The sequence below is a fragment of the Hypanus sabinus genome, chromosome 12 (genome assembly GCF_030144855.1).
Source record: "Hypanus sabinus isolate sHypSab1 chromosome 12, sHypSab1.hap1, whole genome shotgun sequence".
Lineage (NCBI taxonomy): Eukaryota > Metazoa > Chordata > Chondrichthyes > Myliobatiformes > Dasyatidae > Hypanus > Hypanus sabinus.
Window position 1 is genome coordinate 105834019 of NC_082717.1, and position 26363 is coordinate 105860381.

The 26363-nt window shown below is 39.5% G+C and overlaps 1 protein-coding gene across 2 annotated transcripts; it reads left to right on the forward strand.

Moving 5' to 3' along the window:
- Positions 1-68: 68 nt before the first annotated feature.
- Positions 69-16711, forward strand: LOC132403224 (cell cycle control protein 50A-like). Of its 2 annotated transcripts, none has more exons than XM_059986632.1 (7): positions 69-347; positions 3726-3839; positions 6873-6980; positions 8357-8444; positions 10067-10207; positions 12111-12326; positions 15320-16711. In XM_059986632.1, the coding sequence occupies exons 1-7, from the start codon at positions 135-137 to the stop codon at positions 15511-15513; spliced, it is 1074 nt and encodes a 357-aa protein (XP_059842615.1). In that variant the 5' UTR covers positions 69-134; the 3' UTR covers positions 15514-16711. The 2 variants fall into 2 exon arrangements, with proteins under 2 accessions (XP_059842615.1, XP_059842616.1); XM_059986633.1 differs by having other exon boundaries at positions 70-347; positions 12117-12326.
- Positions 16712-26363: the final 9652 nt, after the last annotated feature.

The window sequence follows — 26363 nt, forward strand, 5'->3', positions numbered from 1 at the left end:
TGGCAACAGGGAGCGGAGCGCCCGCCCGCCCGCCCGCCCCGCTGTGACGTCACGGCGCCCTGACGTCACCGCGTCGCGGTTGCGCCGGGGTTTCCGGTCTCGGGTTCGGGGAGCGGCGGACGGCCGAGGCTGCCATGGCGTCCAGTTACTCTCCCAAAGATGACGAAGCTCACCAGCGCAAGAGCCGGAAACCCGATAACACGGCATTCAAGCAGCAGCGCCTGCCCGCCTGGCAGCCCATCCTGACGGCCGGCACCGTGCTGCCCGCCTTCTTCATCATCGGCCTGGTCTTCATCCCGATCGGGATCGGCCTTTTCGTCACCTCCAACAACATAAAGGAAGTCGAGGTGAGCTTGAGGCGCGGGGCCTGGGTCGAAGAGGCATTTCACTTAGCTGCCACTTACCTTCCATGGGTTTATTGGTCGTGTGAAGTGCGGGTGTTGATGCAGGAGCGGGGAGAGTCGCGGCCCGAGGCGTTCTGACAGCCTTCAGATATGTCTTCGTTTGAAAGGCGTAGCTGTCATTTTAAGATTTTTCCAAAACGTCCTTTTGTCTAATAGACCCGATACGTAAACTAACTTCTGGTCGTTGAAATGTATAACTTGACCCCCGTTTTAATTTAATCCCGATTGGGTCTTGTTTACCATAGATTAACCTCATTAGTTATTGAAAAATCGGTTGCAAACATTTACAACCTGCATTAGGAAAGCTGTCATTTAATTATTTCAATATGATTTGTTTAAAGTTTTTTCCCCTATTTTTCACGGATTTATTGGTTTTCAATTAATACGGCGGGCCCCGTCAAGGTTCACTCGCTCTCTGAGAGGTAGTTCTACTGGTCAAGTGTTGGACTATGATTCAGATAGAAAACACATTGTGATGAGTATAAGAATTTTGCTGTTTCCAAAATGAAATATTAAAGTGATGGCTTCAGTGACAAGCAATGTGGCATTATGGAGCTCATTTGTTAGCCCTTTTGTTACCCAGTTTCCCTCGCGATCAATAACGTATGTCTGTCTTTAAACCAAGTCGTGCAAAAAGGAGGAAAAATATTTTGGATTCATTGTCCATTCAGAAATCTGATAGTGGAGAACTCTTCAGATATCACATTTCAATTTTTCATTGTTCCTCTCCTGTTCTATTTTCTGTTTTAAATTGAAGTACATTAAAACTCTGAAATGCTTTGTTTTAATGTGCATGTTGATAGTAAGTGCAGCTTTGAAAGGATTGTTTATCAAAGCTCATTCATTCAATTTTTCCCCCTATTTATGTACCTGTCTTTGTGGTGATGTTTCAGATTTTCAGTGTTTCAAAGTGATGTTGTGGCTTTACTGAAGCTTTCTATGCTGTTTTATTCTTTAAAAATATTTTAATTCAGAATAATTCAGAAATGAAGATTTTTAAAAAATGATTTTTGAACATTGTACCAAACAGCAAATTACTCAAACTTGACTCTGATAGTTTTATTAGTATATGCATAAATTTACCAATCTAGGGAGGGATTTTTTTCTGCTACCTACCAATATTTACTAATCTGACCTATCCATGTTCCTCTTGTACAGTGACCACTGCATTGAATTTGTTATCTTTTGGTTTAATCATCCGCACACTAAAATAAAACTATTACTAATAGGAATTCTAGGAATGATTATTTTCACACAGATGACCGTGAATCGCAAAGGTTTTTAAAAAAAACACAAGAACACCGATGGCCAAATTTAAGTAATAATTTGATGTAATGACCACTTTTAAAACTTGTTATGAAACAGCCCTTAAACTAATATTTTGTATGGCAGATGCAATATTAACTATCTGAACTTACTATTTAAAAATATGAACTCTGGATACTATTTTGTAAGATCCAGAATTGGTGAAATTTTTTTTTAAATGGTGTGTTCCTGATTTTCAAAGCACAGAATCAGTGTCTCTTATAACTGGTTGCCTTAATATATGTTACATTGTCTGCAAAATCACAAATTTAATTATCTGGGTATGCAGAAAAACTTGGAATACTTTCATGACTAGATACAACACAGTTCAAACACTAGTTTTTATATAATATAATAGCTTGTTTATTTTTTTCCTGTTGTGCATCTGAAATTTATCATCTGTTTATTTTTAAGGATATTGGTGTAGTTAGCTGTGCCAACACATCCTGAAATATTTCCCCCAAAGATGGATGTTAGATTTGGAAAGGTTTGCTGCAACTTTTCAAAGAAAATGGAATAATTTAAATTTGATCATATGAGTTAGTTGGGGGCAGTTTTGGTTATTCAATGGCATGTTCAGATAAAACAGTATTGAAGATATTTTTACATTTTCTTTTGCATGTTTAACAGACATTGATAACAACTGGAAAAGGAATTATATCAAGTTCTGCAGCTTTCTGTAGTCTGTATATTTCATTGAGTAGTAGGCCTTTTATCGATGACAACAATTGGCTTGGCACACATTTTGGAAACACTGTGCAGTTGGATGATGGAGCACAATTATTGTGTTAATACCAGAGAAATGGATGGATTAATTGGTACACCAAGCCTGGTCCATCGCTACCAGTGCATCACAAATGAGAAAATAAATTTGCTAGTGACTTTGATGTAGTTACAGAAAATATTACTGCCGAAGGATCTCAGCCCAAAACATCTGCTGTACTTTTTTCCATAGATGCTGCCTGGCCTGCTGAGTTGCTTGGATTTCCAGCATCTGCAGATATTTTCTTGTTTGTAATTTTATTACTATTCTCCATATTTTTCATTGGAAATCTTGTAAATAAATAGAAGCTCATTGTGATGGGAAATTATGCCTATCCCTTAAACTGTTAATTATCACTTAAGAGAATAACATTTTAAATACTAGGCTAAAGCTTACTGATGGAATTACACATATCCTGTGTCATGGAGTAAAGGTGAGAAATGTTGGAGACATACACCAGAGCGGCCAGTTTCTGTAGAAGGAGAAACTGAGTTAACATTTTTGTCAATTTGAAGCATCAACTCCTCTAAGAGGCTCACAACCTTGTTGTAGGGTTTGGAGGCTTGCGTGCCTCAGTGACCTTTGTGTTAACTGGAATCAGAGCTTTGTGCTTTGGCTCTTGGTAGGATCACCCATGCCAAACATGTCAAAAGGTAGAGGTCAGACTAAGACTACCAGTCCTCCAGGTTTGGGGGTTCAGCTCAGGGCTAACTACCTTGACTGGTCAAAAAAACAATTGTTACGGAAACAGCAAAGAAGAATCCTTCCATACAGACCTTCGTTGCTGCCCTAAGCACAGGCGTTTACTGTTTCTCTATCAACAGATGCTATCAGACCTGCTGAGCATCTACAGCTTTCTGTTTCATTTCAGAGTTCCAGTTCCAGCATTTTAAAAATTTTCATAATACTATGTATTCTATATTATATAATTGGGCTACAACTATCAATACTAGTTCTTTTTTCTGTATGTTGTAATTGAAGGTTCAGTTATGTGTAAGTTTTTCATTATCTTAACGTGAATGCTGTTATGTCATTGTTTGGTATTTTGCCCCACAGAAATATGCTGTACAGAACATCTCTGATGTTCTAACAACAAGACTCAAATCTCTTTGTTTAATGAATCATTTGCTTTCTGAATCAGTTTTGAAGTCTTGGTTCTGAGAGCACTGATTTTTGGAACTGTCCCCAGTCTGTAAGTGGGAGATATTGTGTCTGGCCCTTCTTTACACTTAAGTTTTTTTTAATTTCACCAGATTGATTACACAGGCACCGAGTCAGATTCTCCTTGTCATAAGTGTGCTGTGAATGGGACATGGAACGCTACATGTGAATGTGTGGTACCCTTCCAGCTGGAGCAACCGTATGAGGTACGAATTTATTACTTGTGCATATGTGTTCAATTTTGAAAGCATGGCTTATGTAGCCGGAATTCACTATCTGCTATGATGGTGCAGGGAGACAAGGAGCTACTGCTCCATGGTTTGTGACATGTCTGCTTAAAGGTGCCTTTGTATGTAACTTGTGTTGTGCTGTTTCCTAGCAACTATTTCGTACGTACACACTTTAACTTCCAGGTGTTAGTGACTGTTGCCACAAAGACAACAGCAGACCTGTGTGAGAAAAGTGTTGAAACTTTACTTTGGACAAACATGTAGTGTTTTTTTTTCTAGTTGCTCTCAGATCAGCATCTCCTTCTGATTTCTTTTGCGTAATTAGGTGCCAGATCAGCTGCAGTTTGAGCATTGCAGTGAACCCCTTGTCCTTTACTTATTATAACACCAGACCTATGTTGGTTCTCTGCCCCATTCTGCTCATTTCTATGTAGCCCTACAGCATATTTTCTATTGTGTGTGTGTATATATAAAATTCTCTGTTTTTTCTTTTAATTATTTTCAAACACTAAGAGTATTCCACAATAGATGATTAACCTGTCTGAATGTCTTTGGGACATGGGGAGCAAAGTAGACAACCCAGGAGAAATAATCATAGTCACAGGGAGAACATATAAACTCCAGACAGTACCCAAGGCCAGGATCCAAACTGGGTTCGTAGATCTGTGATACAGCAGTGCTAACTGAAGTGCCTGTATTCAGCCATTCTAAGTGGTTGCCAACTACGTTTGGAGGTGATTTATATGTAGAAAATGAGTTTTCAAGTGGGGTATCGATAGAAGTTCTGGCCTGCAACCCCATTGAACTGTACACAGTGAGAATTGGGCTGGAGAAGATATATCTCTAAGTTGTGTGTGTGTTTTTTTGGACAGTAAATTAAGTATTTCTTTGATACCAATGAACTCTGATTTAGAACATTTGGAAGCAGGTTTGGGCAAATCATTGATTTTGCACTCAGCATACAGATAAGAGTGGTGGGCTTTTTTTTGTATTCACAGAAACAGAGTGAGCCATTAATGAGATAGAATGTAAGAAAGACAACAAATTTGAAGTACAGATTAGAGATCACTGGTTAATGAAATTAAATATTAGTAGGTTTAGACACTCAAACACACAGATGAATTCCTTTTCGGAGGAGAGGATGATAGAATGAGGAGAAGTACGTTTGTGGGAAGTGTTTAAGCTATGGTTTCTTATTCAGTGGAAATGTTTTACAGTATCCTTGCCCTCCAGGTTGGATTTGAATTTTGACACAGAGAATATGATGGTAAAACTTGATATAGTTCAGGGACCTCTACAGCCTGACATTGAGACAGGAAGTACACAGTTGCATTTGAATGAACTTTGTTTTATGTGAAGTGCACATGCAAGATCTACTGAATTGGAAAATCATGCTGGTTGTTAGGCAGCCAGAAACTGATGTTTGTAAAACATGTCCTGTGGCTATTACTCAGCATTACAGAACATCAAGAATCATTTTTTCAGAGAAGTGGACCAAATTTTTTTAATAAATGTTATTTATTTAATAAATAGAAAAATTACATGGGTGATATGCTCACTTGTATATTGTAACCGAGCTTCAAACGTCTTCTGATTAGTTTTTTACCTATACCAAACCAATCCTATATAACAAATATTATCAGTCACTTACAGTGAACACACAAGTATTTACAGTTGCGAGGAAAAAAAGCTTGTGAACCCTTTGTAATTACTTGGTTTTATGCATTACTTCTAAAATGTGATCTGATCTTCATCTACATCACAATAATAGACAAACAGTCTTCCTAAACTAATAACACCCAAACAATTGCACTTTTCACGTCTTTATTGAACACAGTCTTGGCTGGAAAAAGTATGTGAGCCTTGTATGTGGATAACTGGTAAAACCTCCCGTAGAAGCAATAACTTCCACCAAACATTTCCTGCAGCTGCTGATCAGACTTGCATAACAGTGAGGAAGAATTTTAGACTATTTGTCCATACAAAACTGTTTCCATATGTCAATATTTCTGGGGTGGCTTTTTCAGATGATGCCACAGTATCAGAATTGGCTTAAGGTCTGGACTGTGACTTGGTCATTCCAAAAAATTTCTTCTTTTTAAACCAGTGTACATTTTGCCAAAAAGTTCAACCTTTGTTTCACCTGTCCACAGAACATTGTCCCAGAAGGAACATTCAGATGGTCTTTTGCAAACTCGATGTGCAGCAATATGTTTTTTTTTGGAGAGCAGTGGTTTCCTCTGTGGTGTCCTTCCATGAACACCATTCTTGTTCAGTGTTTTTCTTATAGTGGACACATGAACAGAGACTTTTGCAAGTTCTAGATTTCTGCAGGTCTTTTGCTGTTACCCGTGGTTTCTTTTTCACCTCCTTCAGCATTGCACATTGTTCTCTTGGTGTAATTTTTGCAGGGTGCCCACTCCTGGGAAGAGTAGCAACAGTACTGAATTTCCTTCATTTGTAAACAATTTCTCTCATTGATGAACACTCAAGTCTTTCAAAATGCTTTTATAGCCTTTTCTAGCTTCGTGCTTCTCTACAATTCTGAGGTCCTCAGAAAGTTGTTTTGATCAGGGCATGGTGCACATGAATGGATCTTTCTTGAGAAAAGCAGATGCTGTCATAACCTGACTGTGTGTCTTTTTTTATAGGACAGGACACCTCTATAACCCACACCTCCAATCTTATGATTGGAATACCTAACTCCAAATAGTTTTGCAGAAGGTAGAAGGTATCACATACTTTTTTGAATCTAGACTGATTGTCTATTATTGTGACTTAAATGAAGATCAGACATATTTTATGAATAATTAATGCAGAAACCCAGATAATTGCAAAGGGGTCAAAGTCTTTCTTGCAACTGTACATATACATTTTTACCCAATTAAAATTGATTAATTTCACTCAATGTGAGTTATGTTACAAAGTTTCCATGTGGTTTTTGCTAACTAAATATTTTATAGCTCCTTTTCAATATCTTAAGAAATGTTTGTTTATTCTATTTTACAGGGAAATGTTTTCATGTATTATGGATTATCAAATTTCTACCAGAACCACAGGCGTTATGTTAAGTCAAGGGACGACAGTCAGCTTAACGGAGATAAAAGCTCTTTGACTGTAAGATAAGTGGAGTAGGGTTTGGAAGATATTATTACAGATGTGTATTGTTCATTCTCTAACAAGCATTTACCAAAAACTAAAGTAATTCTTTAAGCAGATAGGCAGGAAATTGAATGCTGTAGTGTATTTTTTAAAGATTTTTTCCCATCCTTACTTTTCAGATTATTATTTTACCCATTGGATTTGTGGTGTGAAATTACTGAATTGATTCCTTTTGGTGTTGAGCAAAGTTGAACTTTCAAACTGAAATTTCTGCCTTCTAGAAGTAGATTGAAAATGTTAGGTTTATTTTGTAGCTTTCTTTTGTCAGTGTCAATGGAAAGAAATTACCTGTAATACACTAATTTTATTGTGTTACATAGTCACTTGGCCCTAATGTCTAAGGTCACTCATTTTAAAACAGCAGTCGCCCATTTCAGACTAAGATTTGGTGCAATTTTTTTTTGCCGGAATTAATTTTACACTGTGTGTCTCACTATTGAGACATTATTATTTTTTTTCCTGTCAAAATTGTTAGTTTCATATTTTTAACATTATAGTCTCTTTGTCAGATCTTTGTCTATTTACTGCATCCTGTAACTTCCATATCTATATTCTATGGATATTCTATATTCATGCTTCCGGATTGCCCATCTCCACGATTTTGCATTCAGTTGAAAAATGATGGTGCTCTGATGATCTTAAAACTACAAAGATATTGTGATCTCAGTGATATTATCTACATGTATTTTAAAACTTTTTTTCCTATTGCAACTGCTGATTACAATAGATGTTTATTACTGATTACCCCAATTGTCAACTTGTATATCCTGACAGGTTTCATTCCCATTTCTGGATTTTCTTGGCTTTCCAGTATTCAATTTGTGTCTAGTTTAATTGTTTTAATCTTTCTGTTTCATCAACAATGTAAATATAATTTGGTCATAATCAGTTGTATTCATTCTTTATTACCTAACTTTTGCATTTCTGTTCCATAATTATTTAATCTCCACTCACTTATATCCTCTCTGTTTAGGGTGTGCTCCTCTTTACATAAAAAACCTACCATACTCATTTCAGCATCTGCCCTCCAATTCCTAAATGAAGCATTTGAGATTTTGGTGAAATGTAAATGCAATAGAAATATTCAATTTTTTTTATCCATTATTGTATCAAATAAGTTTGAGGTGTCAGGGTTTCGACCCGAAACGTCGTCACTACCTCCTCCTATAGATGCTGTCTGGCCTGCTGAGTTCTGCCAGCATTTTGTGTTTTTATTTATTTCCAGCATCTGCAGATTCACTCGTGTTGCCTTTGAGATGTCAATTTGTAGCTTTGTTTATGTTGAGGTTTGGAGTCTTGAAAATATAAATTGCACTTTCCCCTCCCCACAGGAACCCAGCAAGGAATGTGAACCATATCGCATGTCTGGTAAATTACCAATTGCCCCTTGTGGAGCTATTGCAAACAGCCTTTTTAATGGTATGTAGAAACAAAACTACAGAAACTTTAACATCAAAGAGAAAGGACATTCTGTAGATTGTATCTAACATGGTTGGTTGTAAAGGAATACTGAATTCACTTGTCAAATAAGTGTGTCCCAGCTATTTGTTCTTGTAAAATGAAATCTGGAAGAACACATTAGGGTACACAATGACCTGCTTTACTATTATTCTAGGAGCTGACTTTTACAAGTTAGCAACATGAATCTGTATCTATCTTTGTTTTATGGTGCATTTTATCTGAATATTTGTGTTCATAATCTGTTGAAATAGTAGGTGTTGAAGATTTGAGAGGTCATGTATGTGGTAAGGTGGTGATCTGGAGTGTAGCTCAGGTGCTGCTTGAGAGCAGCTGCAACGTGCATGGGACCCATGGACTAGTGGGTGATTGGTTGTTAACAGAAATAGTTGAAGCACTTTGCATTGGGCTATCGGGCTTGAACGGCAGAATAGAGACCTGGTGGAAGTAGCAAAGTATATATTTTGGAGAAACTGAGATTAGACCTGGAGGAATTGGACGCAGCAAGCCTGAGAGGTTTAAGTAGTATACTATGAGTCCTCAAATTGGTTTGGGAAAGTGACCCCAGGTAGGTTGAGTGACTCACTATATAATGGAGGAATACCAGGCACTGGGTAATTGCAATGATAATAGAAATGGTCATGGTTATCTCGTATTTAATATTTAGGTCGGCTGGTGGTGCAGTGACATCAGCTCCGGACTCCAGAACTGAGGTTCCTGGGTTCGACTCCAGTAGGGCCGTTCCCGAGTATGCTTTCTAGCCGTGTTGGGTTGAGTGTTGAGCTCGCAACTCAACCTCGTAAAATCAAGAAAAATACTGTAAAATGACTGTGTGAGGAGTGGCGCACCACACAGTCTTTCATTCTGCGCCTTGTAAGGCATGAAAATGCCCGATGCTGGCCTCTCAGGCCTAGGTCGATATCATCATAACCATATGGAGTTAGGTGTTAATTTGCTTAACATAGTGCTTTACAATTTTCCAACTTATTGATTCAATTTAATTCCCTGCTCCTTTACTGAATGTTGATCCTTCCTGGTATTAGGCTGGGGCTGGGATTGTTGGGAAGTTGCTGGGACAGCGCAGCCTGAAGGGTCTACTCTGCACTGTATTGTCAAATAAATGAGTAAATAAACATCGGTGTCATGTTAATTTTTGTGACTCATGAGACAGAGTAGACAATAGATTTTGTTAAACAGCAAAATTCACCAACCTTCAGGAAGAGTTACTTTTCTGATTTATTCTTGATACCTGAGATTAAATAATAATGCTCCAGGCAGTTGTTAGTTCTTGAATATTAGATTCTTTCTTGGTCTATTATAAAGATTATAAAAATGAGCAACTTTAGAAGGTGCATTATCACAGAAGATAAATGGTATATTTGGTGGTAAGTTATTTTATTTAGTTTTGATTCATTTTTCAAATTTCTCATCGAGTAACTCCCCAGGCTACCTACTAACTTTTGGTCTCCTATGCAGATTGCAAGCTTTAAACTGGTTACTAAACTTTTGTGATGCTTTTATTTTGACACAGTATCAGTATTTTTTGCATCTTAACAGACAAATCTTTGATTTCTCATTGTTAGATACTCTAAAGTTGTACTATGTTGATAATGGCACTGAACTGGAGATTCCGTTGATCAAGAAAGGCATTGCATGGTGGACAGACAAGAATGTTAAGTTCAGGAACCCATCTGGGGCATCCAATTTATCTTATATCTTCAGAGGTAATCTAACTTCGTAAATATCTAGTGATTTTGGTTCATAAAGATCACTCCTGGTACTGATGGGTCATCCAATTATGTGATGGGTTCAAAATAATTAGGTTAATTCTTGATTTAATGTAAGGTTTCTTAAAATGTGCAAATGTTTAATATTACTACTCAGTTTATTTTTTTAACCTTTCAACAAAATATACAAACTTTGTTTAAAAAAGTAATTCTTTGAATATATTTTTCTGCATTACAGTCATTTGGGCCATGGAAATACACCCTTGTGAAATTTACAAATCAACACCTATAAATTTGTGATACATTTTAAAATTTGCTCTTATGGAATTTATGTTGGGGTAAAATTTATTTTTACTCACCTTTTTCTAGCTTCTTCCCCTTTCTTTCCAGACATGATGAAAAGTCGACAGTTTATGCCCCTCCATAGATGCTGTCTGATTTGCTGAGTTGCATTTTTGTACATTTTATATGTATTGCTCAATATTTCCAGCATCTGCAGAACCTCTTGTTTTAATAAATATAATTTTGTTGTTTTTAGGATTTGGGATTTTTAAAATTTTTACTCACTCAAAGCTGTGGGCAGTAAAATCGGCCTCTCCAGTTCGAGGACATGTGAACTGACATCTGAGTGCAGTGCTGCCACAGTGGCCTTATTCTTAAAGTAATCCCTCATCTTTTACTCCACTTCTACTTTAACCATTGCTTCCTGAACTCCTTTTCCACTACTATTCGCACGTGAACCCCAACCCTGAAGTCGCATCCCATTCCCTGACATCTCCATTTCGTAAACTGTTTCTTAAGCCATAAGCCTTGTGTTTCAGAGAAAATGCCCCACAGATGAAGAGTGCATCTGTGGTGCACTCTGAGACAACTGTTGACGTATCCTTGGACTGGAGACTGGACTCGGCTGTGAATGCCAACTTAATCAACGGGGATATGGGTGACTAAATTTAAGAATTTTTTTGCATAAGCCTCATCCATCCCTCGAATCTAAAGTTGGCCTCAGCTGTTAAATAGTGGTAGGGGTGGCACGATAATGTAGCAGTTAGCACAACACTTTGCAGTACCAGTGAGCCAGGTTCAATTCCTGCCAATGCTTGCAAGGAGTTTGTCCATTCTCCCTGAGACCGTGAGGGTTTTTTCTGGGTGCTCTGGTTTCCTTCCATCCTACCAGTTAGTAGGTTAATTGGTTATTGTAAATTGTCTCTTGATTAGGCCAGGGGGATTGCTGGGCAGCATGGCTCAAAGGGCCAGAAGAACCTGTACTGCGCTGTATCTCAATAAATAAATTGTCATCACTGATAAAAATGACTTGATGTAAGACACAAAACGTCCCAAATGAAATATAAATTCGCACTTATAAAATGGAATTCAATGGGGAAAAAGGGTTTTGTATTACTGAAAATTATAATGTGGGTGGTTTTCTATGTTTGCAATTTTTCTGTAATGTGACCACTTGATGTTTAAAAATTACAACTGTAATTGGGTGATACAGTAGGCAATATTACCATTATTAAATATATATGGCTGCTAAAATTTTAAGTATCAAATGTATGAAAAAGGTATCGATTAGGCATTATCTGTGGAGGAAGAAAAAGTGAATGTTTAAGGGCAACCATACTGAAATAAATTATTCTTTTTTCATAAAATGAGTGACTAATATAGGGAACAATTTTTTCACTCAATGAAGGTACAAAAGTCCTAAAATCTTTACTAAAGTCAACTGAGTCTACAAATTTTCTGAATGGAATAAGTTGTTAAAAGGATGTCTTCATTGAAACCTATCTTACAGGTTTTAATGCAAAAATTTCTTGGCAACTTAAAAATGCTTTGTATTTGTTGAGTAGAAATCATTAATGTTGTATAACTGGTGAAAAAGCAATATAATGTTGTTCTGGAGTTACAGGTACTACAAAACCTGTGAACTGGCCTAAACCAGTGTATGAACTGGATCCAGAGGAAAAGGACAACAATGGATTCATAAATGAAGATTTCATTGTGTGGATGCGCACTGCAGCTTTGCCCACGTTCCGTAAGCTGTACAGGCTTATTGAGAAAAAGGATTCATATTCACCTACACTGCAGCATGGAAATTATACTCTGCATGTTACCTACAGTATCCTTCATTCTGTGTATTAACAAAAGTTTTTATCTTTGATTTTCAAGTGGCTGGCTAATGGCATTAGCATCAGACTCCAGAGCGAAGGTTCCCGAGTTCAAATCCAAGTCGGCCCCCCCCCCCCCCCCCCCGAGTACGCTTTCCATTGTGCCGGGTTGAGCGTTGAGCTAGCCACTCGGCCTCATAAAAAAGAGGGTCAGACAGACAGACAGACATACTTTATTCATCCCGAGGGAAATTCGGTTTCATTACAGCCGCACCAAGAATAGTGAAGAGATACAGCAAAATAAAACCATAAATAATTAAATAATAATAAGTTAATCATGCCAAGTGGAAATAAGTCCAGGACCAGCCCATTGGCTCAGGGTGTCTGACACTCCGAAGGAGGAGTTGTAAAGTTTGATGTCCACAGGCAGCAACGACTTCCTGTAACGCTCAGTGTTAGATCTCGGTGGAATGAGTCTCTGGCTGAATGTACTCCTGTGCCTAACCAGTACATTATGGAGTGAATGGGAGACATTGTCCAAGATGGCATGCAACTTGGACAGCATCCTCTTTTCAGACACCACCATCAGAGAGTCCAGATCCACCCCCACGACATCACTGGCCTTACGAATGAGTTTGTTGATTCTGTTGGTGTCTGCTACCCTCAACCTACTGCCCCAGCACACAACAGCAAACATGATAGCACTGGCCACCACAGACTCGTAGAACATCCTCAGCATCATCCGGCAGATGTTAAAGGACCTCAGTCTCTTCAGGAAATAGAGACGGCTCTGCCCCTTCTTGTAGACAGCCTCACTGTTCTTTGACCAGTTTATTGTCAATTCGTACCCCCAGGTATTTGTAATCCTCCACCATGTCCACACTGACCCCTTGGATGGAAACAGGGGTCACCGGTGCCTTAGCCCTCCTCAGGTCCACCACCAGCTCCTTAGCCATTTTCACGTTAAGCTGCAGATGATTCTGCTCGCACCATGTGACAAAGTTTCCCACCGTAGCCCTGTACTCAGCCTGATCTCCCTTGCTGATGCATGCAGCTATCAGTCAGGAACATTCATGTTGTGACCCGGTTAATCCAAAAGGAGACCAATCCTGACATCACATGACAGACAAGAATGGGTGACTGGTGAGACACGCTATATATTAAAAAAAAATAATTTCAAGTTTGCCCCATAATCCATCAAGGTTTACCACATTTAAGTAGCATTCACAAGAAGCTGGAGGAACTTGGCGGGTCTATGGAGAGGTATAAAGATCAACATTTTGGGCTGAGACCCTTTATCAGGACTGGAAATGAAGGGGCAGAAGCCAGAATATGAAGGTGGGGGGAGAGGCATACAAGTTGACAGCCGATAGGTGAGACCATGTGAGGGTGAAGGTAGGTGGGAGGGGTTGAAGTGAGAAGTTGTGAGGTGATAGGCAGAAAACATAAGCCATTGAAGATCAAGGTGCGCTGATAGGAGAGGAGAGTGCACAATGGGAGAAAGGGAAGAAGGTGAAAGGCGGGTGTGGAACAGAGAAGGCGTAAGAGGGAAGTCAGAATGTGGAATGGAAAAGGGGGAGGGGGGAGAAAATACTGGATGTTCCAGATTTCTAGCATCTGCAGAATCTCTTGTATTTAAGTAGCATTCTTGTGCGTTATGCACCTAACAATGTATTTATACAGAATTGGCTTTGGAGTCCTCTGTTATTAAGTAGTGGCCTTTACTGTCTTTCATTTCACACTCTTAGCATTTTATTAATAGATGGAATGATAAGGGAACAGGAAGAATGTACCAAAATTATTGGCCAAATTAACAATTCCAATAATGAAAAATGAAACTCAATAAGATACTATTGTGAGTTCCAGTTCATATTTGTCGATTTGGAAATGGATTTTTGACCAAACCAGTGATAGGCCTCTGAGTTACATTAGCTATAACTTTCGGGGTTACTGGATTTAAAACTTAATCCCTTTTTTTAGGGCTGTTCTATTCCACTAACACCAGGAAAAACACATTCAAAGTCAACACTTTTCTGTGCTACTCCAAAAATGTTAGTACATATATTAATGTGAGAAAAGTTTTCCTACTTTTCCCAAGACTCTGAAATTTTAAAGGTATTCTCAAAGACTTTTATATTATACTTTATGGTGGAATGAAGATTATTATTGTAAGTTTGACTCCATCTGGAAGATAAGTATTGACCATCTTTTGACATGTTTAATGTCAACACTTTATTGAACGGCTTTGATTCAGTTTGACAAAGGATTAGAGAAACCTTTTTAGAGGTGTATTTTTGTTTTATTTTCTCTTCATGTTTGCTGACTTGCTGTAAAAGAAGTTCTATAAATAAGCCCATGCATATAATGCACTAGGAAGTCTGATAATTGGCTTGTGAATGTACAGACAGATTAGTGTCAGGTGCACTGCCTGTGTTTGATTACAATAATGAAAGATTTAGAAAGATTATCACTGAACAGAACTTGATTATGAGTCATAGTGCAGCCAGAAAATAAGAACAACTACTTCAAAAGACTATTGTGATAAACTACTGTGATTCTTGTATTACAAGATAGTTGGAACATTACAAATGAAATTGACTTAAGAAAAGAATGGAATGTGTTGTATTCATATTCAAAGTGTGTCATGAATATTTAAAGTTCTTTTTTACTACATCTGTGCTGTGATAGCTGAAATATTGAGTTGTAATTATCTTGATCAGGCTTCTCTTTCAGAATATATTCAGTTATCAGTTTTGATGCCACGTGAAGGTACATTTAGCAAGAATGCCAACACTGCATTTATACAGCAGAGCTGTGAGTATATTTTAGAAAGCTGAGCAATTGCCAATATTCTTATCATAGAAGGCTGCAATAGAAGGCTGCAACACAATAAGCATGGGCTTTGTTCATATTGGCACCTTTAAGAATACCTCAGTTAAATTAGGTGCAGAGTTGAAAGTATAAAGTTAAAAAACAATTAAGTATATTCCTATACCATGTTCAGATTATCCCGTCAATAGCTTTCATGGACGAAAAAGAATGATCTTGAGCACCATTTCTTGGATGGGAGGAAAGAATCCGTTCCTGGGGATTGCTTACATCACTGTTGGTTCTATCTGCTTCCTCCTGGGAGTTGTACTACTGATCATCCACCACAAATATGGAAACCGTAACACCAGCACTGAAATTGCTAATTAGTGGTTTTTGCAACTGAGTAATTGCATGTGCCGCCATCAAGTTTCTGTGATGAAGCCTTAGAAAACTAAGCAGGCAGTTTGACTCTTGTCTTAAGTACATTTTCAGCATCTGATCTCTTCCCAAATGAGCTCAGAATATTTTCATTTGCAAGTGAAACCTTGTAGTGCAGAAATGCTTGATCACTTTTCGTACAACTTAAGGTAGTAACTCTAAACTGAAGTTCTGTGTATATGGTTGTTAATATTTTTAAAAGTATAAATGACTTTTAATGTTTAAGATCAGTAAAGTGCATTCTTGATTTTACTTGTCAAGCAAAAACTAAATATGAAAATACTGTGGATGGTATGGAAGGATATAGACAGGTTACTTTCAGTGCTTACACTTCACACTTTCTTGCCTCCTCGCTCTCCAGCATTAATGAACTGTGGTCCACTCATGTTCATCCTTGGTAAGACACATCTGTGCTCAAATTGTCTATATGTCTTGGTATTTCCTGCAGAGAAGTTTTCTCTTTGTGAAGATCTCAGTTTATTTTGCTAACTGTCCTTACCCAGTGTATTTGCAATACATGTAAGAATAAGCCATTCATTGAATGTTGAAGTCTGAGAGGTCTGATTTTTGAGAAGAATTTAATTTTGCAATACAAAATGTTAATGAAATTAGGATAGCATGAAATTATTCTGATTATTAAGGTGGAGAAAAAACATTCTGCTGAAGAGGAACTAAAGTACTTCCTCAGGGACCAAAGTACTTCCTTAACAGTTGTAACGTGTAGTCTAATATAGTTTGCTATGACAGAGCAATTTAGGGAATACGTTTGGCTCCTTTTAGGGAATATCATTGGATACCGAATTAAAAAAAAAATTGGTAGCAAGTTGTAAGTTTTACCAGTTGTAATGTGTTGATGTTTTTGAATGTATATCGCATTATTAATCTGGCATGCTTGCATTGTTTGTGATGCAAAGAGGAGATTTTGCTTTAGTAAATGAACCTACTTTCCATTTCCTCAATTTGTCATTGGCCATCAAGTGTGGAACTTTTTGTGCAGGTGGTGTGAAACATATGAAGTAGTTAAGGATGTACATGCAACACCACAGGATAAATCAGCCAAGCAAAACTGCTTCAGAGTATTGCACCAGCTGTTGGAAAAATGTATGTGTAATATGAATGTAATTAAAGATAATTTATCACGTGAAAAGGACTACATCTTGTTTTTTTAAAATAATGTTGACATAGAAACCACCTTTAGTTTAAGGACCTTCTCAAACTCAGGTTTTATGGCATGGCTCTTAAAAACTTTGATCTTATTCCATTTTTTTTACTTCTGTGGAAGATTTGGAAAATAGTTACTGTTTGTTTTCAAGAAACTTGATTCAATCTGCCCAGGTATGACCACGCTGACTTTCACTGGCCACGTGCTCCTTTTTCAAATTAATTAGCTTGGTCTACTCCATAGGGTGCAAGTGCTCTCCTATTGTTACGGATGGGAAACTTTTATTTAAGTAATGCAGTACTTGTTATGAGCAGGCAATATGTTTGCATTGTTCAAATAAGATGCGACTGTAATTCACATTTACATTTTATACTGATCTTGCATTACCCAGTGTAATGATTATGCCAAAGGGGTTGTGGCACAGTTAGTCACTTTGTGCCTTGTTGATTCTTGTAAAGAAATATATTAATGGTGTTTTTTTTACAGCAGTAGTCATCAAAATGAATGGACAATCTGTACTGTAGTTTAAATTACAATTCTCATTCTGGTCTGACAAAAGGACTAACAGATGTTGACTGTTCTAGCTGAGTGCTTTCAGCATTTTCTGTTTTTATTGAAAATTTCTTTGTGATTTTCTACTCCCATCAAAGGTTTCCTTTTTCAAATTGCTGTGTAACTGAGCTATATATACTGATGCCAAACTCAATTACTATTTGAAGCATTTGTTAACCTTGGCCAGGCAAGTTCTATGTTCTGATTTAGTCTCAGGTTGCCACCGTTGGAGAGGAGGGAGGTTTTGGTAGGGTTTCATATTCAGTTGATTATGTATCTCCTCAGATATATACAGCTACGTATGTGGAAGTTGTGCAGTTTGATGTGGGGATAAGTTGGTTTAATTATCACTAATGCTCATAAGTCATCATCTATCCCACTGTTCCAATTAATGTTTTAAAAACTAGCAAAGTTCTGTAAATGCTACAACTGTTCACACAGATTGGAAAAATGCATGTTCATTAAGGAAGAGGGTAGGGGAGTGCCACAGGGATCAGCTCTGGGTCTCCAGCAAATGATGGATGAAGAGGCTGAGTGTAAGATGCCCAGTTTGCTAATGATACAAAGCTGAATGGCACTGAGTTGTGAGAAGTGTATTGGCAAGAGCATGGCAAATTTTAATGTAGATATAAACATGAGATTCTGCAGATGCAGGAAATCCAGAACAGCACACACAAAATGTTGGAGGAACTCTGCAGGTCAGGCAGCATCTATAGAGAGAAATAGAGTATATGCTTAGGGCTGAGTTCCTTCATCAGCACTGAAAGATGGGGGGGGGGCGGGAGGAGGAAAGGAGCATAAGCTGGCAGGTGATGGGTGAGACCAGGTGGGTGGTTGGGGAAGGGTGGATGTGGGACAGGTAAAGGGCTAAAGAAGGAATCTGATAAGAGAGGACAGTGGACCATGGGAGAAAGAGAAAGACGAGGCATCAGAACAGTTTCTTGGTGGCAGACCATTTCAATCGTACTAATTATTCATATTCTGATGCTGGTCCATGGCCTTGTCTACTGACACAATGCAGCCATTCTCAGGTTGGAGGATCAACACCATCATTTGGGTGTCAGGGATCAGAGGGTACAGCCTCAGAATAGAAGAATGTCCTATTAGAAAAAGAGGAGGAATTTCTTTAGTCAGAGGGTGGTGAATCTGTAGAATTTATTGCCATAGATGCCTGTGAAGAGCCAAGTCATAGGTTAATATGTTCTTGATTAGTAAAGAAGCTAGATTTTTGATGGGGGAGAATGAGGTTGAGAGGGGTAATAAATTAGTAAAGATGGAATGGCAGAGCAGACTCAGTGGGCCAACTGCTTTAATTCTGTTTTATGGTCTTATTTCACTTGGTAGCCTCTAACCCAGTGGCATGAACATCTCTAACTTGCGATAATTTTCCAACATCCCGCCCCCTTTTTCCATTCCCCAGTCTCTTACCCCTTCTCTTCACCACACTTTTAAGGGATTGAGATGCAAGGTAAGATTGAATAAGCTGGAACAATCCGTTGAGTGGAAACCGAGGAGAGATCTTAAAGGTTTATGATATTCATAGGCATGGATAGGGAAGATTGTCTTTTTCCCAGGTTCAGGAAATATAAAAGTTGAATTAATTGTCTCACACGAATACATGTATGCTCAGGCATAATAAAAAGCTAAATTGCAGTAGCTTATAGCATTCAGAAGAGAAATTATACACAATTTTATGAGAAAGAATAAGATCAGGACAAAAAAGACATTTTAGTGCAAAGAGATTGCTATATTATGATAACGGTCAGGGTTGTGCCAGTTGGTTCAAGAACCAAATGGTTAAAGCTGGTTTTAATTTGGCTTCCGTAGCTCCTGATGGTAGTTGCATGAGGCAGCTAGAGGAATAGGTTTCAAGTGAGATCAACAGAGTAAACGCGGATCTTGGGGACAAGATTATCAAATGGAGAAAATTAGTATATGGAAAGAGCTACTGGAGGAGGTAGTTGAGGGAGGTATAATTAAGTATAAAAGACATTTGAACAGGTATATGAATGGGAAAAGTTTTCAGCGATATCAGCCAAATGGAATTAGCCTCGATTATATAGCATTGATACAAGCTTTATGACCTACTAAGTCGGTGCTGCCCATAATCTCCGCCAGTCTAGTCCCAAACTCTTGCACTTAGCCTTCTAAGGCCCAAATACCCCCTCCATTTACAGAAAATCTTGTTTGGTGTGAACAAGTTAGACTGTTCATATGCTGTTTAATTCTATGAAAACCTTTAATGGCAATTTAATCCTGAACCTAAAGACTGCCAGTTGCCAGAGATGGAAGAGTGTTTAATATTCCTGATCGTTTAAATTTTAGAAATGAATGATTACATTTTCTGCAATGGAGTATCAAAAACATTAATCAAAACAAATAATTTTGAAAGAAGGAAGTTAATTTACTGCATGCATGTTGTCACTACAGCCAAACACATGAATTTAAGTCAGATCAGGCGATTTATGTTTTTTCTTGGCAGCCACTGGACAACCTCCGAAAAATTTGGTTCCACCATAGGAATTAAGCAGACTCCAGCAGTGGAGCATTTTGACGGGTACAGTGAATCTGTGTTCCACATTTAACACAAATGTGGGAGCTGGAAGTTAACCTGTGATTCATATGAAAACTGATTATGAAATATAAGTGGAGTGCGATGAGAGAAAAAACCTTCACATAATTCCTGTATGTGATGGTGATGAGCTCAGTGCTTTTTATGCACATGTTGAAACTACACCTGTAGGAATCCATAAGAAAAAGGAACAGAATTAAGCCATTTGGGCTATCGAGTTTGCTTTGCCATTTCATCGTGGCTGATCCATTTTCCCTCTCAGCCTCAATCTCCTACCTTCTCCCCATATCCCTACATGTCCTGGCTTTCAAGAATCTTAAATACTGTATATCAAATGACTTGGCATTCACAGCCACCTGAGGCATAAATTCCACAGATTCACCTCTCTGGCTAAAGAAATTCCTCCTCATCTCTGTTCTAAAAGGAACCTCCTCTAATCTGATGCAGTACCTCTGGTCTTGATTTCCCCACCATAGGAAACATCCGCTCCACGTCCACTCTATTGAGGCCTTTCAACATTCGACAGGTTTCAATGAGATTTCTGCCTCTCTCCCCCCACCAACAATTCTTCTGCATTCTAGTGAGCAGAGGCCCAGAACCATCAAACACTCCTCATATGACAAGCCTTCACAAAGTAAGGTGACCCTGTAATCTCAATCTCAGAGCATCATTCAAGAGGGTGAAGGTTCTGATGGTAGACCTGGCAGGGGACTGAAAACCTATGCCAACTAACTGGCTGGCTGGAGTGTTCAAGGGCTGTTATTGTTTTATTTAGAGATGCAGCATGGTAATGGGCCCTCCCATCCTAATGAGCCCGTGCTACCCAATTACACTTACGTGACTAATTAACCTATTGAGCTGTATGTCTTTGGAATCTGACATCTTAAACCACTCATTGCTGCAGGTAGAGGTTCCCACCTGCTTTAAAAAGGCATCATTTATATCAGTGCCCAAGAAGAGTTGCCTCAAATCACATCTACTGAGATGAATTGTTTTGAGAGATTAATCATGACTAGAATTAACCCCTGCTTGAGTAAGGACTTGGACCCACTTCAATTTGCCTTTCACTAAAACAAGGTCACAGCAGATCCAAATCACTGGCTTTCCAATGGGCTTTGGACCACATGAACAACAATGACATCTATGTCAGGCTGTGGTTTATTCAACACCATAATCTCAGAACTAATTAATGAGCTTCAAAACCTGGGCCTGTGTACCTCTCTCTGCAAGTGCATTCTTGACTTTGTCATCAGGAAGCCACGGTCAGGACAAATCAGTGATAACATCTTGGTGACAACACAGGTGCAATTCAAGGATGGGTGCTCAGCCCTCTCTACACTACTAACTGTGGCTCAAACGGCATCTGTAAAATTGCTGATGTTGCCACTTTCATTGGCAGAATTTCAGATGGTGAAATCATCGGCAATTTTATAGATGCCGTTTGAGCTGTGCCTAGCCACAGTGGAGAGTATGTGAGCAAAGTAGATATGCTGGTCAAGTGGTATCATAATAATAACTTTGCACTCAACATTGGCAAGACCAAGGAATTAACTGTGGACTGTGGAAGGTGGGAGAACTCACACTCTCCTCATTGAGGGCCAGCAGTGGAAAGGGAGAATACTTCCAAGTTCCTGGCTGTTAAGCTCTCACAGGATCTATGATTGCATATTGATGTAATGATGATAAAGGCATGTCAGTGGCTATACTGCATTAGGAGTTTGCTAAGATTTGGTGTGTCAGCAGAGACTGGCAAATTCCTACAAATGGAGAGATTCTGAGTGTCTGCATCACTGTCTGATGTGGAGCTGCCAATGTACAGGAATACAAGTTGCTTCAGAGGTTGGTAGACTCAGCCAGGTCCATCATGTGCACACGCCTCCCCAACACTGAGGACTTTCTCAGAAGGTAGTGGCTCAAGAGGCAGCATCTATCATTAAGGACTCTCACTATTTGTAACATGCCTTCTCATTACCACCAGCAGGGATGAAATATAGGAGCATGATGACCCACAATCAATCCTTTAGGAACAGCTTCCTTCCCTCTATCATCAGATTTCTGAACAGACCATCAATACCTAGCTATTCCTTTTTTGCACTACAGTATTTATTTTTGATTGTAACTTGTAATAATTTATTATGTTTCCACAGTATTGCTGCCACAAAATAACAAATCATGTCTAATGTCAATGTGAATAAACCTGATTTGGGTTCTGAATGTCCCAGATCTAATGAATGCTTTTGATGACCAAAATAATCCCTATGAGAACGGGTGAAATATCAATGGCACAGCAAGGGTAGGGGTTGTGATTAGAGTAACAGCTTATGGGGGTGTGAGAGCTTATTGATTTATTTATAACTAATGTTAAAAAATGATGGTCCTTTTATAGGAAGTTTTCAAGTTGTGAACATGTCCAGATGTATTGATAGTTGGAAGAAAAGTTCAAAATAGCACAATGAAGTGGTAGTTGAGGGAAAGGGCCTGTAAGGAGTTTTGTTCATAAAAATATACATTTTAGAGGAAATTTACATTCCTGTGGGCATTGTAATTTGATTACTACTTTGCAAATATATTGGCTTAAATGGGCCCAAGAAAATGTGAAGTCACTGTCAATACAAGGTTAAGACATTTTGTCTAGCACTAATGTATACTTTGGGGATCCAAAATCTTTTCCACTATTGCCAGCTCTTCAAATGGTGGCACTGGCAGCTGTCCTTCCTCTCCGCTACACAGAGCATCCCAACGTGGTCTTTAGCTTCTGGGTTGAAGAGCTCTCTGTATACTTGAGGAAGGACAATCATTGAAAGAGGTTTACAATACTGGAAAAGGTGCTACGTTTTATGACTAAAGGTTGGAGCAGTAAGGTTTGTATTTACTGGAGTCTAGAAGACGGGGGAAATGATGGAAGCATTCAGAGATAGGGCTCGTGTATGTGAAAGAAACAAGTAGTTCCCAATTTACATCAGAGATGATGTGCTTTTTTTCCAAAAGGGTTCCGAGTCCTTAGAACTCTCTAACCAAAATAAATTATTTCTTTCTCAAATAAACTGAAGGAACCTTTTCTAAAACATTAACTGATTCTCTTTCTACAGATGGTGTCCGACTGCTTAATTTTCCACCATTTTCCTTTTAAACATGCTATACATACAGGATTGGCAAGTCCCACTATCTGCCATTAATGATGGTAGGCCCATTGTTCCTGCCTACTCCTGTCCCCCTGAACGCAGTCCCTGACTCCATTCTATCCTTTTGTTCAGTCCCTTCCTAGTTAGATCTGTGACACCTCACATGCTCTCTTTCTCAATTTTCTGACCTTGACCACTTTATTTTCACCATGGATGTCCAGTCCCTATACAATTCTATCCCCCATCAAGAAGGACTTTTAGCTCTCTGCGTCTTTCGAAAACAGAATACCCAACCAGTTCCCCTCCACCAACACCCTTCTGTTTGGCAGAACTGGTCCTCGCCCTCAACAATTTCTCCTTCGTCTCTTCCCCCCTTCTCTAGACTCAAGGTAATAGGGGCACCCACTTAGGCCCCAGCTATGCCTGCCATTTTATTGGCTACATAAAACAGTCCACGTTCTAAGTCTTCCCTGGTAATACTCCCCAACATCTCCTCTGCTACTTTGACTGTATTGCTACTGCTTCATGCACTCATGTTGAACGTGGATTTCATCAACTTTGCCTCCAACTTCCACCCTGCCCTTAAATTCACACCTCCTCCCGCACTCTCCGCTTTCCACAGGGATTGCTCCCTCAGTGATTCCCTTGTCCATTCATCCTGCAAGCGACCAAAATGCTACACCTACCCATTTACTTCCTCCCTTACCTCTACTCTGGGCCCCTTCCAGGTGAGGCAACACTTCACTTGCTAATCCTTTGGGGTCGCCTACTGTATCCGGAGCTCCCGATGTTGGTGAAATGGGGGGAGCGCATTGTTGAGCACTGCCGCTTCATTCAGCAAGAGCGGAATTTCCCGATGGTCAAACATTTTGATTCCTAGCACCCAATGGCGACTTTAAAAGGAACCTTGTCTCAAGAACCAATGTACCATTAAAGGCAACTGACAAGGGCAATGAACTGTGAAAGGATCACCTGTGGAGACTGCCACAAGAGCTACGTTGGACGCATTGAACCTAAGCTCTCAACTCGTTTACGGGAACATAAACTGGCTGGCGGTACGGAGACAAGATCCACTGTCGCTGATGTCGGTACATGAAGAGCAAGAGGGACACCACTTTAACTGGGGTCCTGGCACAGGAAACAGGTGATGCACCATCAATAACTCACTCTGAGACATAAAGGCGAGATATCGGCTTTTATTGACTGGAAGAAGGAACAAACAGTGAGTGACCACCATACGACATCCTGGAGACTGGGGGAGCAGTGCCTCCAATCGCCTTTATACAGGGGTCTGTGAGAGGAGCCACAGGAGCAGTCAGCAGGGGGCTTGTCCAGACAGGTATATGTAGTTCACCACAACAGGCATGAGGATTTTTTTTTAGAAGCGTGGTTCTCTTCTAATAACTCCGTAAACAAACTTATCAAAAGAGACGCCAGCTATGAACGCTGAAGAGCTAAAGACACGGGAGCCAATAGAAATCAAAAGGTCAACTGCAGGGGTAGCCAATCAGGACCGAGGCAAGCGAAGGCTATATAAACGCGTCCGCTCCCAAAACAATCGCGCACTTTGGACTTGCGATGAAACTTCCGCAAGCGAATTGCCGAGCTCGGTGAACACCGCAGTATCAAATGCCCCAACCGGAGCTACCAATATTCACCACCATCCTAAACTACCGAATGATTCCCATCCGATAAAGTGGACTCTTGACTTCATAATCTGCCTGGCTGTCGATCTGCATTGCACTCTATAACTTCGACACTTTATTCTGCACCTTTATTGTTTTACATTGCACTTACCTTAATGCACTGCGCAATAAATTGATCTGTATGTACAGTATATAAGACAGTTATCACTGTACTTTTTTACACTTGATGAAAGTAAACCAATTTTACAATTTGATACAATTATAAGTATCATACTTATACAATTATAAGTACATACGATTAGGAAAGGTGCAGAGTGTTTCTCAGGGTAGAAATGTCAAATGCTAAAGAGTATAGCTTTAAAGTGAGGGGTGAAAGTTTAATGATTTTTCAGGCATGTTTCCCCTTCCCTGCCCACCCTTCTGCTCTTCCACACACACAGTACCGGGGGTGTGCTGGAAGCAGACACATTAGCAACATTTAAGGGGCACTTATACAGGCAATGTGAACAGTCATGGAACGGAGATGCACAGAACTCCATACCTATGAAAGCACATGGGATGAGTTTAATTTGACATCATGGTCAGCAAAGACACCGTGGCACAAAGGGCCTGTTTCTTTGCCGAACTGAAGTAACCCATCCTTTCCGTATGAAGCAACAAGCAATCTACAGCGGGTTGACCAGAAGCATCTAAGGGAAAAGGAGCTCTTTTTTGGGGGAGAGTCTAGGACTAGAGGTCACAGCTGAAAATAGAAGAATACCCCTTTCCACCAGAGATGAGGAAGAATTTCTTTAGCCAGAGGGCAGAGAATCTGTGGAATTCTTTGCCACAGACAGCTGTGCAGGCTAGGTCATCGGGTATATTTAAAGCGGGGGTTGGTAGGTTCCTGACAAGTAAGGGTGTCAAAAGTTTTGGGGAGAAGGCAAGAGAATGGGGTTGAAGGTAAAAACTCAGCTCTGCTGGAATGATGGAGCAGATTCGATGGGCCGAAGGCCCTAATTACGAATTCTACTACTGGATCTTACGGAAATCCGGCATGAGGTTTTCCGAATTTCTTCAGAACCACAGAAATTCAAGAGATTTATCAGGATGTTACCTGGATGAGAGAATATTACTTATAAGGAGATGTAAAAACTCGGTGTTTCCTCGAGGGCGTCGGAAGCTAAGGGGGGGACATGTATATAAAGTTACGGAAGACGTAGATGAGGGCTGTAAGGAATCGAGATTTTTCCCGGAGCCGAAATGTCATTTCTTAGAGGGTAACACGAGTGAATCTGCAGATGCTGGAAATAAATAAAAACACAAAATGCTGGCAGAACTCAGCAGGCCAGACAGCATCTATGGGAGGAGTATTGTCGTCACTACCTGCGCCCATAGATGCTGTTTGGCCTGCTGAGTTCTGCCAGCATTTTGTGTTTTTGTTTCTTCGAGGGTATAGCGTTAAGGTGTGTGTGTGTGTGTGTGTGTGTGTGTGTGGGGGGGGGGGGGGGTGGTGAGCACCAGTAAAAGTTTGTTTACTTCGCGTAACGGTCCAAACTTAGATTAACAGTCAATTAACTTGCTGTGCAGCATCTCGACTTCAGCTCGTAGACGAACGGGCACACGGGGGCTTTCCTTCTTCATCTCGAATCCATCCGGCTGCTTACCTATGGACCAGTGCCCATGGCCCAGGGACCGCGTTCAGTAAAACTGCTCTTCAGCAAATTTGAAAACAATTTCTGTCAATTCGGCCCAGGGGAAGAGAA